The sequence below is a fragment of the Symphodus melops genome (genome assembly GCF_947650265.1).
Source record: "Symphodus melops genome assembly, chromosome: 14".
Taxonomy (NCBI): domain Eukaryota; kingdom Metazoa; phylum Chordata; class Actinopteri; order Labriformes; family Labridae; genus Symphodus; species Symphodus melops.
Window position 1 is genome coordinate 16,953,362 of NC_136704.1, and position 13,738 is coordinate 16,967,099.

Consider the following 13,738-nt stretch of genomic DNA (forward strand, 5'->3'; position numbering starts at 1 on the left):
GTGTGTGTGTGTGTGTGCATGTCCAAAGTTTTTTTCTAATCAATATTAATGGATGGGTTCATGCAGAGAAATATTCTAACAGGGTAATCTCAGCTGGCCACGGAGCCATGAGCACAGAGCTCGTGAGGTCCAGTCAGGTGTGAATGGAGGTCAATCAGACGAGACACTGACAGCTCGAGTGTGACACTGTGGCTTTAGAAGATGAAGAACAGCGGATGTCTGATATTGCAGCTGGCAATCTGCAGGATGATGGGTGTGTTTCTGTGACTGCAGGGGTGCTGCAAGGGCCCATAGATATTTTTTTACTCCCTGTTGTGACCCAATAAAACCAACTGGTTGCCCACTGTCAGTGCCAAAGCGACAATCCAGTAAAGTGAAACTAAGTGAACAAAGGGGCACAAAATAAAATCTGTCTTCTCTTTCTCCATCTTCTCTTTTTATGTTTTGTTCATGACTGGTATGGACATGCATCACATTATTTGTGGTTACAGTTTTCTCATCTTTATGCATCAGCCACATGATGCAACAGTGCAATTTGGGTAATGGACTTTTTATCATGCAAAGTAAGCATCTCTTAATGGATTTCTCGTTTCACAAAGCATTTTTTTAACCATTGCTTTACAGATCCAGCCGTTTTATTCCCACATTAGGGTAAAGAGTTAGCCCTTCTTCTTCGGATCTGTTATTGTTGGCTGCAACAATCGGATTCATCAATCATCCCAACCTGCTAAATGTAACTATTACCCTCTCTGACGATCCTATGTTCAGCCTTGAAATAGAGAAAACACAATCAAGAAGAATCAAGAAGTGTTTATTGTCATGTTCACATGTACAATGAAATTCATACTTTGCCGTCCACAAGGAATGCCAACAATAAAAATAGTAAAAAATAGTAACAATTAAAAGTAGAAAAATTAAAAAAAAAAGTAAAATGTACATAAATATGGAAATGTGAAAGCAGAAGTTCAAATAGCATTTCAACTGTGATATAAAAAAATAATAATAATGTGATATGTGCAAGCTGAGCATGATATGAGATTGTTAAACTCATTTCACACTTACATACCTCCAGCCTGAATAGAGGACTGTGAACAGTCGGCGCTGGGGGTGGGTGGGGTCTTTGAGGATGGAGGCAGCTCTCCTGTGGACTCTGCGGTGGCTCTGCCGAGAAAGCAGTGAAGTCTTACATTGTCCTACAGGGAGCTCTACATGCTTGCAAATGTGTTGGTTTCCAGTGTTTGAATCAAAAATAGCCCCTTGGATATGTTTCTTTTTTTTTTTTTTTTTTATCACAGAGGTCTAATATTTATTTAAAATTCCGAGTCTCATAATAACACTATCATATCCAGGTTTGATTGTGTTGTTTATATCAAACTTCTTTATGAGCACTGCATGCAGCTCCAGCGTCCTTTCTTCTACTGCTTCATTCAGCCACCTGAAGTGGTGTAAAAATATTTGGGCTTTGAATCCTTATGAACAAAACACAAATCATTAGCTTTCTTCTTCCCTAGAACATCCTCCTAACACCTAAATGAGTCCATCCCCAGCGGCCTGACAGACTTGTTAACAAACTGACCCTTGGGACACACAGGCTGGAGTTGTGAATGGGTGGTGCAAAGAGAGGAGGAGGAGGAGGAGGAGAAGGAGGGGTTGAACAGTAAAACAGACGCAGCTCTCCGTAGTGAGGACTGGAGCGCTCACAGAGAAGCGCAGCAGTCCAGTGGGGCAGCAGCACAGCGCTGTCTGCACAAATAACCTTTAAATACAAGCGGAGCAGCGTCTCAGCTCTTCTTAAGACACGTAAATACAACCTCGCGTCCTCCACACAGGTTTTTACAGGAGTTTTATGAACATCGAGTTGACTTGAATTTAAAAAGAATACGAAATGGATGCTTCACAGCTGTTCTTTCTGCTGCTACTCTACGGATATCTGCCAAAAGTAAGTGGGTTATATTTTTTGGGAACATTTTTTCGTCAAGGAAACTTCACTTATTATAGTTATAAAGAATCATATCTATCTATCTATCTATCTATCTATCTATCTATCTATCTATCTATCTATCTATCTATCTATCTATCTATCTATCTATCTATCTATCTATCTATCTATCTATCTATCTATCTATCTATCTGAATAAGTCAAATTACTGTTCAGACTGGTGAGCACACATTTTCTGATTGCTGATTTATTGTTTTATGAAATATCTGTACCCATTAGTTCCTACATTTTAATTGATATCGTTTCCTTTCTAATTTGGATAATTGGACTGATTGGAGGGAAATCCTTTGAGCATATGGCTTACCTTTCAGTGCCTCACTGCTATGCGAGACAACTGTATACATAAGGGTAGTTGACAAAGAGGCTTTTCTGCAGTTATGCTTTGCTTTACAGATCTCAAAGAACGTGCATTGGAAACTAAATGACTTTCTGAAAAGACTCATATGTATGAGCTTTTAACTGAATCCATGAAGCAGCGTATTGGCCTCTTCTTTTTAGGCCTGGGGAATGTCGGACCTTCATTGTATTTTATCAATAGAGAAATGTCTAATGTGCTCTGCAGCTGCTCACTCTTTTAAGTCCTGTCAGGGATTGACTTATAGCTGAATGCAATTTAGAGTAATTTTGTCTGAAATTAATTGAAGTTTTTTGTATGATTCAGAACATACACTGGTAAATTGAAAAGCAGTTTGATTAAAAGGAGCTTAAACTACTTGATCATGAAAACGTGTGTAGCCTATCTCAATTCAAGGTGTCATTTGTTTTCTTATTTTTGTGACTCTGTTTAGCAACAGTGTTCAAACATTTCATGGTTAACAGATGTGCTCTTGCTGTGCTACACCTTTCTTCTTTAAAATAATACAAGTTAAAATTTTTCATCAGTATATTTCGATAGGTAATAAGGTATCATCAGAACAACCAGCTCAACTCAACTTTTGATTATTTGTAGAGCACCTTTCATACGTTAAGACATTTGAGTTCTTCACAAACACTGATAGGACATAACAGAAATTGAAAGCTAATAGATACAATTACAAAGATTTACCAGCATCTTGCTGAAAAGAAAATTACACCTTAGGCTGATCTCAAATCTCAATATTTGGCCAATGAGAAATTCTGAAATCCAGCGTACATCAAACCTTGTTTGGTTGACATCAAATTTCCATGCTGGGAGTCAATCAAATCCAAAATGTGTCCTTACATCAAATCCCCAAATTACGCTGATGTTGAATCTGTAAAATCTTCATGTTGTGATGACATTAAATCATGATGTTGGAGTGGTGTCAAATCCTGATGTTGTGCTGACCTCAAATCCTGACCTCTCACTGACATCAAATCACTGCTCGGCTGAAATCCAATCCAGACATTGAGCCATGTCATGGTTTGGTTTTGTTTCTGCGTTTGGTTTTGTTTTCGTTTTCCTTGGTGTTCTGTTGTTTCCCTTGTGTGTTTTAATGTTTCATAGTCTTGTGTTTACTATAGTCTTTAGTGTGTTTCCCTGTTGCCTGTAACTTTATTTCATGTGTTGTGTTTTAAGTCTAGTCTTTAGTGTTTCCTGTTTTATTTTGTAGATCTGGTTTTGGTAGTGTTGTCAGTGTTGAGTTTTACTTTGTACTTGTCCTCAGTGTTCTGGTCTTGTGCTCTTTGTTCCTTGTGTTTCCGTCCTGTCTGATTACCCTGATTGTTCTCACCTGTGTCCAATTAACCCTGTCTATTTAGTCTCTGTGTTTTTCCCCAGTCTCTTGTTCATTGTCTCTGGTAGTCAGTTTGTCGTTTGTCTGATGTGCATGTTTCCTGGATTTTTATTTGGATGTTTCCTGCTCCTCGATTTTGTCTTTTGTCTTTGGATCCTCTCTGTTCCTCGATTCTTGGATTTAGTTTTGAGTAAGTTTTGTGCTTTTGCCTTTTGATTTTGAGTTTAGCTCTTGCTTTAAATACATCTTTTGTTTGCTGCAATTGGGTCCTCCTCCCTGTGTTTCTGCCCTTGCCGTGGCCCGTGACAAGCTAATGTTAAATCAAGTTGGGCTGGCATTAAAACTCGAGAGTATGCCAACAAAAAGTTGTGACGGGCTTAAATTAGACAATCAAATCGCCAAATCAAGCTTATTTTATATCATTTAATTGAGATCAAATCCCAAAGTTGGTTTGAAGTCTAAAACAAATGTTTGTTTGACACTGAATCAAACCCAGCTTTTGAATTGTTTGTTGTGTTGGTGGTATAGCCTTGTTGATCTTAGAGTTCAGTGTTTTGTCGATTTCAAAGCCAAACGTTGTTTCCGTCACAACCCAATGTTGTCTTGATGTCAAAGTTCAGTTTATTTTAGACAACTTTTTGATGGACAGTCCAACATGTACACACTCTACCCAAAGTGAAAGAACACGAGCTGACAACTGGAGAGGCATAAGCATGATGTATTGTACACAATTCCCTTCGGTGAAGTGTAGAACAGGGATTAAAAACATGAGTCAGTCTTGTCAACACTCAAACACAAGCTTCGCCTTTCAATGAACTGTCAGCTCGCCTGTTTTTGTGTTGTTTTTTTTGGGGGGGGGGTTAACATATAATTAAATGAGGCAGTGCCGGTGGACATTTGAAATGATAATAGCCTTAGTGGCGGCGGCTGGGACTCAGTGATAGTTGGTATTCTCTCTACCAGAAGGTGGAGTGTCCTCGGGCAAGTCACTTAACCACAAGTTGCTCCCGCTCCTTCGTTGGTGGTGTGAGACTTTGTATGAATTGATTAGTTAATACTGATGGAAACTTTAAGGAGCAGCCTCTTCCAGCTGTGTAAGTGAGTTGGTGTTACCGGCTGTGTGAAAGCATTTTGTGTTGTCAGACTAGAGCTCCATTTACCCTTCACCATTTAAAAAGGGAAGAAATGGTTTCTTCCCCTTGCGAGCAGCTCTGCACTAACAAACTTTCAAATGAATGTGATGTTTTCACCTGCAGTCTATCGCTTTGCTTTGGAGACTTGTCATAGATTGACAATTTGATTAATTTCTTACTAAAGCAATCTAATGGCTGGTCTGTCAAGGGTGTAACTGTTAGTACGTTTTCTTGTCTCTTAATTGCAGTAATATTACATATTCAGCTCGAGCATAAATCACTGTCAGAAACGTTTCCCTTGTCTATTATATCTCTAGGACTTAGAATACGTAAGAGGATTAGACATTCCCTGAAATAATGATGTTGTTATCAATGCTCTCCCTCTTTGTGTAATCTGGCTTGATTCACAATATAATATGAGCTCTGATAAACTGCCTCGATGCACTGTAGATAGTTTGATCTCAGAAGCCCATAGGTTCAAATCTACCTTCCGCTATTATGACTCTTTTCTCCACTGAAGCATTAAAGGGTCATGTGATCTGTTGCAACTGGTGTGCCAAAAAAAAACCCCTAACACTTTCTCTCCAAATTAAACTGAGCCTCTGGCTTAAACATCACTGTAGTGATGATTTATTGACTTGATAATGCACACAAGCAAGAATCTTACAGTAGGGCAGCTAATTGACTCAGCTGAAATTATTTTAATATTGTAACCATTGTACTGTTTCTCCTCTTCTGTGAAGAATAAAGCTGCATCTTGTCAGTGGAAAAAGGGAAAACCTCCGATTTTATTTTTTGTCACGTTTTGTCCTCCATGCAAATGTCCATTCATGTTTGACTAGTCTTTACATCTGTTTTTGCTGACCACATTTACTGCTGATAGAAACATCACTTAGCATCCTAGTGCTCCACAATTTTTAAAAAAGCTTGTTTGACTTGTCTGCCATTTTGGGACCTGGCTGGTAGCTCATGGTGGGTTCCTCAGCCTACTGCTGCAGTTTGTGAGATATGTGCTCCGACGTAGTGAATACTGAACTGAAAGATGTTAAAGCACTTTCTGGAGTTAAGAACTGTATTAATGTTTTTATAACGCTTTGTTGTGGATTTACTGAAAGCAGAAGCCAAAGAGTAAAATCAGTTCAATCAATTTTATCATTCTGTAAAAAAAGAGAGAATCTTTTTGTTATGTGAAAACTATTTTTAAAAAATGTTAAAATAATTGTGGCCAACAGTCAAACAGAATAAAACTAATTTTGCACAAATTAGACTCCTTGTTATGGATATACATTATAATAGTAGAATTATGTTGAACAGACATGATGAGAAAACAGACCAGGTTGGAGACTACAATGTTTTAAGCTCACTATGATCAAATAAATCCTGCTATATGCTGTTTCATTGCAAACAGATGCATTCAATACTGCAAGCATGCTAAATAGGAGTCTTACAAACATACGTCATCCTCTTTTATCCATGCTGCTCTGCACAGAACATGTGATCAGTTAAATCTCCTGCCTCCAGTCCTGTGCTGCTGCTTTAACTTCAAGATATTTTGTATTTTTCATTTGTAATCGGTTGAAGGCCAAAAACTCTTGAGATGATAGTTCTTTGGGTTTTGAAAGTGTCAGGACGACCTCATCCCTGGAGGGAGAGAGGGTTTTTGGAGAAGTGGTTGTAAATAGCATTGACAAGATTTTATGTGTGGACTATACTTTATCATATTTTCATTGGGTGTTTGCCTAAGGTAGCTCTTACCCTTCATGTTTGTGTTGATGTGCTGCTTTCAAGTCAAGAGCAGCTCATTTGGATGTTATTCACAGACGTATGCTGAAGTTAGATTTTAGGAGTTTTGGGGGTGGATTAAGTCCCCATGCATTGCCCCCTCTGGCAAACTCAATAATCTTGATAATATCCGGTAATGTGTCATGCACCATGTTTTTTTTTTTTTCTTCCCCCGAAACGTGTTTCAGATTAGAGAAAAAATATCTCGGAAGTTTCTTCTTATTTGCAGGATACAACTTTCTAAATAGCTTAGGTTTTTAAACTCCTGTGGTCTGAACCGAGCTGTAGCTACAGCTGTGCTAAGAAATATTAATGACATTGTTCACCTTTACCTTAAGCCTAAACTTCAAAGCTCCTTTGAGTCGGATTTGAAGCTATACCCTCCACAAATCTTTAAATACTCTGAATTTATAACTTGCACCTTCTCCAGAAAGTTTGAGTACCTGGTTACAACTTTTAAATTACTTGTACTTTCTCTCCAGAAATCCAGATTTCACAACAATGCTCGTTTTCAAGCTTACTACTTAACACTCCCCCTCATTTTGTCCATACAGAAGCTTCAAGTGTCCTTATCAGACTTGAGTAAATTAAACAATGATTAGCTTGAAAAAATATATACAGTATATAATGTTGCAAAATGATCTCACATTTAACATGTACACAGACATTAAACGCCCCATTGTCATTGCATATTTTGTTGTAGAAGGAAAAGTTTTTGAGTATAAAAGAAACAGTCTACAATTCGTTTAGCAAACATTTTTTTCCAAAGCGACGTACATCAGAGAGTAATTCAAAAGGAAGGATCTAGGAAAAAAGGAAACAATGTCAGTAAGTGCACACAAACAGCTTTAAGGCTGATTGGACACACAGGTGCTAAAAGGCAATGTACAGAGGCAACATATTCATATTTAAAATTTTTGTAAAACGTAACTTTTATTAAAACCATGAATGTTTTTATTCTGCTTGCAGTACATTGACACATTTGGGAGCAGTGAAAACCCCCCAAAGACAAAGGAAGCAGTTTGAAGGATTTGACTCCAGGCAGACTATACCACACATACATTTTGACTGGAATATGATGAGATCTGAGCTGATTGTTCAGGTGTAATAGATCTTTACTTTCAGTTTCATGTGCAATATCATTACAATAATTTACATTACTCTTTTCTGCATTTAACCCTTTAAACACTTGATATTTCATATTTGACTCATATGTGATGTTTTGTTCTTTAAATCTGAAACAAGAGAAATTGTATTCAGTATTCATAGCTGTGTGCTCTTCAGTATTCAATGAAGAGCCTTAAAAGAGCACAGCATGGTGCAGATAGTGTCCGTACTCCTTCTTTAAAAGATGAACACAACTTTCTTCCGAGTATATATTTTTTCTCTTTACATTGAGTTATTACTTTAATATGCATATAACTGAACCAAGCTGCCAGGAAGTAGAATATACAGAATGGCACTGTTGCTTTGTACATTTTATTTTTTTATTGACAACAGTTAGCATCAACTAGTTAGAACTAGGAGGTCGGACTCGACTAAAGACGTGTTTGTGGATGACAGATGAAGACTATTTCATGTTTGACAGCTCCAGTAAAGCGCACCAAACAGATCAAGCAGACCATATAACAGAGTATACATTAGTTAATATATCATGTGCTTTGTCACTCTCATCACGACCTCTACTTCCACCAGTCTCGAGATGTCTTCCTCTCTATTCTCTCCTCATTTGCGCTGACCTTCTCGAGCCCTGTGTTGCTCGTCTTACACATTTTTATTGACCCACTGGCTCTCTGCCAGCAGCTGTCGGCTCCCATTTTTCAGCCTTTTGTTGACACATATGAACAATCGGACGAGATTACTCAGCGGCTTCTCTTCTCCTCTTCCTAATCCGTTTGCATGATAGCGTCAATTTGCCAGGCAAGAGGGAGCTGTGTTTGGATTTCAGATATGGGGGAACATTTCAGTGTTTGCAGCATTATTAGCCTAAGTAATTGGAACACATAAACTGACAGGCCACAGCTGCAGGAATGTGGTGCCGAAAAATGTTGGCTTAAATATTTAAAAGTGCATATTGGGGGCAACCGAGTGTCTGTCAGTCTTAGCCTCAGAGTGCACAAATCTTCCTTGGACAGACTGTACTGTGAATGAAACACATTTGACACCTTAATGTGCTCTCTGTCTCTACCACAGGTGTCCATGCTGCAGATGTGTGACGTGATGAACCAGATCGAGCTGGAGAAGGAGCACTGTGAGAATGGTACTTTCGGGAACCTCACTTCAGGTCATTCTCAAAAACACATTTTCAACTCTGTGACTCTTTTGGGGTGCGCATGAGGCCATTCAGAGGAAACGGGAAACAGCATGAGTGAATAATTAGTGATGTCATGTAAGCCAGCGTGGGAGTCTAAAGACAGAAATGTAGTTTTTCTTAAATGGAACATTGGAACAAAAAATAAAACTATAGTATACTAAATAATATAGTAAGAGCTTTAAAAGAGTAATTAATTCATATTTAAAGAATAAACATTTGATCATCATGTACAAGGATGGCATAAAACAGGGATAGGTTTGACTACATTTCTATACTAGTACAGACAGTGAAGCCTATTTGTGGTTTTCCAAAGTAAAGCCATGTGGAAGCAATAAAAGTAATCTATACATCTGCATTCTGTCTAACAGCCAGGAGGCGTTTTGATAGCTTGTCTTCCTTCTGTTGTCTTCTTACCCACCCAGTGTATTGAGTCTCTGTGATCCCCTGAGTCTTTGTCTGTGCCAATTTGTTTCTTGCCGCCCCTGATCTTGGTTTTGGTGTTCCAGGGGCCTGTACTGTACCATGCGTCATAAACTATTAACCCCAAAGAGATCCTGCCTAACAGTTACATGAAGGTGGTTATCTGTCTGATATGTCAACCTTGAGTTTCCATAACTGCGTTCACATAAAAGAGATTCTTCACAATAGTTCTCACAATCATGAACAAGTCTGACGTCTGCTGATCGTCATATCCAACTCAGAGAAACTCATTTTAAAATAAGATTAGAGAATTTATTAATCCCCTGGTCAATTCATTGACACAACAACACTTTGTCATATGACAGTTAAATCACTGTACACAGCAAGTAAATGAATAACAAGCACCTTTGAAACCAATTGAGACATTATTTAAAGCCATGAATCAGAGCCACAACAAACAATGTTAATTAAAATTTCTGACTGCTGCTGGAACAAAGCACCTTCTAAGTCATTCAGTAGACCACTGAGGCATTGTTCATTGAAGGGCGCCAGAGTCCGTTAGTAACACTGCAAAGGATCGCCTTCAAAGATCCAAAGTGTTTTCAGTTTGGTCCTCATTCTCTTCTCGAAGGTAACCTCAAGTGAGTCTGTGGTAATGCAAATCCCAGAGCAGAGCTTTTTGATCAGCTTATTGATCCTATAATAACCACACAGACACTGCACCTACAGCACAGCATATACACTAGCCCAGATTCCCTGATAAAAAACAAAACAGAAGGTTCTTGCTCTTGTCAAAGGATCTAGGCTTCCTTAAGGAATAGAATCTTGACTGAGCCTTCTTGAATACAACATCCGTGTTTCTTTTTACAATTCAATGTAGTGTCCAGAATGACACCAAAACATTTACAAAACTGAACAGTCTCAGTGTGATGACCCTTCATGACTACTGCGGAGATCTCTTCCTTTTTTCTTCTAAAATCAATAATCTTTCAAACTTTCAATCAAAAAAAAAAAAATATTGCATTACACCAGCTGACAGAAGATTTAATCTCTTTTTTGTAGACAGGGTGATTGCTTTAAGGACACCCACAAGTGCTGTATCATCTGAAAACCTATGGACATCACAGGGCGCATGACCATGCCTAAAGTCAGCAGTATAAAGTGTGAATAATAAAGGGAGATAAAACTGTGCCCCATGGAGCTCCTGTGTTGGTTAAGATAATCTCAGACCTTTTATTATTAAGCCTGACAAACTGAGGTTGATATATATATATATATATATATATATATATATATATATATAAAATGTCTAGTTAGTATATTATGATTGACTCTATACACACACACACACACACACACTTGAATTCCTGTCTTGTTTTAGTTCCGTTTCCCCTGTGTGTTAGTGTTTCTTAGTTCAGTCTCAAGTGTTTTCTGATTTATAATATAGTTCTAGTCTTCAGTGTTTCCTGTGTTACTTTATATCCTTGTGTCCTTCTATGTGGTCTGTAATATTGTTTCCTGTTTTACTTGTGTCTTGGGGTTCCTGGTTTGATGTTAAATGTTTTAGTCTAGTCTTAAGTGTTTCCTGTTTTACTTTGTAATATCTTGTTTAGGTTGTGTTTTCAGTGTTCAGGTTTTGCTTTGTTGTTGTCCTCAGTGTTTCTGGTCTTGTGTTATTTGCTCTTTGTTTGTTTCCCGCCTGTTTGATAGCCCTGATTGTCCTCTCCTGTGTTTGATTACCCCTGTGTCTATTTAGTCTGTTTCTGTCCCTCTGTGTCAGTTTGTGTGTTTCTTTTGGTTCAAGTTGTGTTTTTCATTATGGATTTTGTTTGATTGTTTTTGGGGTTTTTTTTTTTTTTTTTTTTTTATAGTAAGTTTTTTATAGTAAGTTTCATTTTGTGTATAAATGTATCACTTTGGTGTTTTTACCTGCAATTGGGTCCTCCTTTCCTGTTTTTCTATCCGTAATCTGTGACAACAAGTTGATTTTTTAGAATATCCCCAGTCAAAGCCCCAGTTTACACAGCTATCCAAGATATTGCTAGTTTTCCAGATGTTGGTTTGTTTTATCCCCAGGAGGTTGCTGGTTCTGATATTTATCCGCTTACTGGTGGAGAGTGAGAGTCCAGAGGGCTGAAAACTCAACTATATAAGATGAGATGGGTTTTTTTTATAGTTCTAGAAACCCTCCCACTTTAGTTCAGCACCGCAGGAACTATTGACTATTAGTTCCTATCCTGTTTAGATCCTGCTTCAGAGTAAGTACTCTCCAAACCCCATGGTGGTGTCAATGCAGACAGAAGTACCCATGGTGTGCCGTTTTAAAGGAACTTCCTTTTGGATAGTTCCAAACAAATAAACAATGAATTAGTCATTATTCTAAACATTGGCAACAGTATCAATCAGAGATAATTCTTATCATTCCTTTTACTTTTTCTGCGTCTGATTCCAACTACTATTGATCCTATGACGTGGGGTTCCTGCACAGCAGGTTTGTGTCACTAGTGTCTTGTCAAGCACATGATTGATTTTTACCATGCCTGTGTGTATGTTGTTGGGTCTGACACAAAGTGAGTGATGTCATGTTAATGGTATTGTCTCCTCCGGGCAGGTTGCCAGGGCATGTGGGATATCATTGCTTGCTGGCCGTCAGCCAGTGTGGGAGAGGTAGTGACAATAACCTGCCCTACTTATTTCAGCTACTTCAATGACCAGCACAGAGGTGAGCACGCCTACCTTCAGACCATGTCATGTAACATCCTATTACATTTTCAGATTCAAAACCATCATTTCGGTTCTGTTTGGTTCATCAAAGCTGAAAAGATATCCTGCAAAATTCAGTCAAACTTAGATTTTTCACATGAGAACAAGAGATGATGTGAATGTTTACAACTCCTTAAAAAGATTGAGTGAGTGTAATGTGTGATCATGCTGATGTTGGCAGAATCATTTATTTTGAGGCCAACAAGCTTACAGGATCTTATTCTGCCATTTTTAAATATGCTAAGGGCAGGCAGACACATTTATGTAGCCTCATTTATTCTTATTTACATCAGCTTTGAGTGTTTTCATATTTGGAAAGCATATTTGCACACAGCCAAGCCTGTGGGAATAGATACAGAAGATGAAATGTGTTCCACTGCTTGCAAATGGACATTTAGAGTCATCAAACTGCTGTTTTTACAGTCAATAGAAAGATATTAGAAATCCTGCAGAGAGCCAGAGACCTCAAGGCAAACTGTATATTAGTTCATGATCCTAGTGAAAACCATAATTATTATATTATTATTAATCATTATTTAATTTCACAACTTTTCTACAATAGTTTATCAATATTCATCACTTCACAAAGCACAGGGAAAAGATTGTTTTCTCAAGCACAGTTTTGAACAGCACTTTACAACCAGTACTCTGGGAAAATGTAACCCACATTCACATTGTTGACCCTGTGAACTTGTTCGGGAGATATGGGGAGTCCTGCCGGCACCTTAAACCCAGGATAAAAGTAAATCCAGGGTTACCGTAAAGCGCGTGCAGCGTTTACATGAGCCAAATGAAAGACCAGATTTAAAATGTGCGCTGAGTTACAGATTACAATCAGGCTCTAAGAAAACACTGAGGAATCCAAGGAACAAGGAATCCAGCTCATCCTTATAAACTTTGTTTTGGAATCAGCACAGACAAACCGGGGGAACGAGGAGAGAGGAATCACTAACCTCAGATAAGAAAGAGAAACAGACCCATGTTTTTGCATTTTGTTGAATCAGCTTATGAAGGCACTGTTCTTGACAACCAACCTCTTCAACAATGTTGAGGAATGTTGTCATGCCTCCTTCTCAAATTCAAAATAATCTTCCAGCCGTGTCTGTTTTTTTTTTTTTTTTTCAAACTTGTGTTGCTTTTCTGATTTCTGAGGTTTTTGTTGTCTGGCGCGTTTCTGCATTTCGCTCGCCTTTCAAACAAAACCTTGTGTCCCTGTTTGTTTCACTCTTGTGCTCAACTTCTCTTCCTGAAAACACTTTTGCATCAGCAAAACCTCCTCAGTTAAAACCACAATACAATTACATGAGCCACAAGTAGTAACATGCACTGCTTACTGCATTTACAAGAAAATATCCATCAGTTTGGCTATAAACGTTAATTTGGTGCATTCTATGCAAATTAATGAACTGTGCAAAAGCAAACTGCAGGTAGATTGAGTTACAGGCTTTTAGGGCAGTTTTTGTTATCTTGTGCACATTTGACTTGCAGATGTGATTGGAGACAGTTGAGGGAATCATAATGCCAGTCATGCTCTCAGGTCTTATACACAGTATTTCCAAGGACAATTTTACTTTATGGTTTATCATCTATCATGCTACCTTCCTTGTTCTTGGCGTTTAGTCACCATTCATCC

At 38.2% G+C, this 13,738-nt stretch overlaps 1 protein-coding gene across 2 annotated transcripts in view; it reads left to right on the top strand.

Moving 5' to 3' along the window:
* Positions 1 to 1,694: 1,694 nt before the first annotated feature.
* Positions 1,695 to 13,738, top strand: part of vipr1b (vasoactive intestinal peptide receptor 1b) — a 36,324-nt gene continuing 24,280 nt past the window's right edge. For both annotated transcript variants that reach the window (XR_013780560.1, XM_079361420.1), the window contains exons 1-3: positions 1,695 to 1,939; positions 8,802 to 8,892; positions 11,954 to 12,064. Coding sequence is in view for 1 of the 2 variants with exons in the window: in XM_079361420.1 (XP_079217546.1) it covers positions 1,886 to 1,939; positions 8,802 to 8,892; positions 11,954 to 12,064 (256 nt within the window). In the remaining variant the exon portion in view is untranslated. The remainder of the gene's footprint in view (positions 1,940 to 8,801; positions 8,893 to 11,953; positions 12,065 to 13,738) is intronic.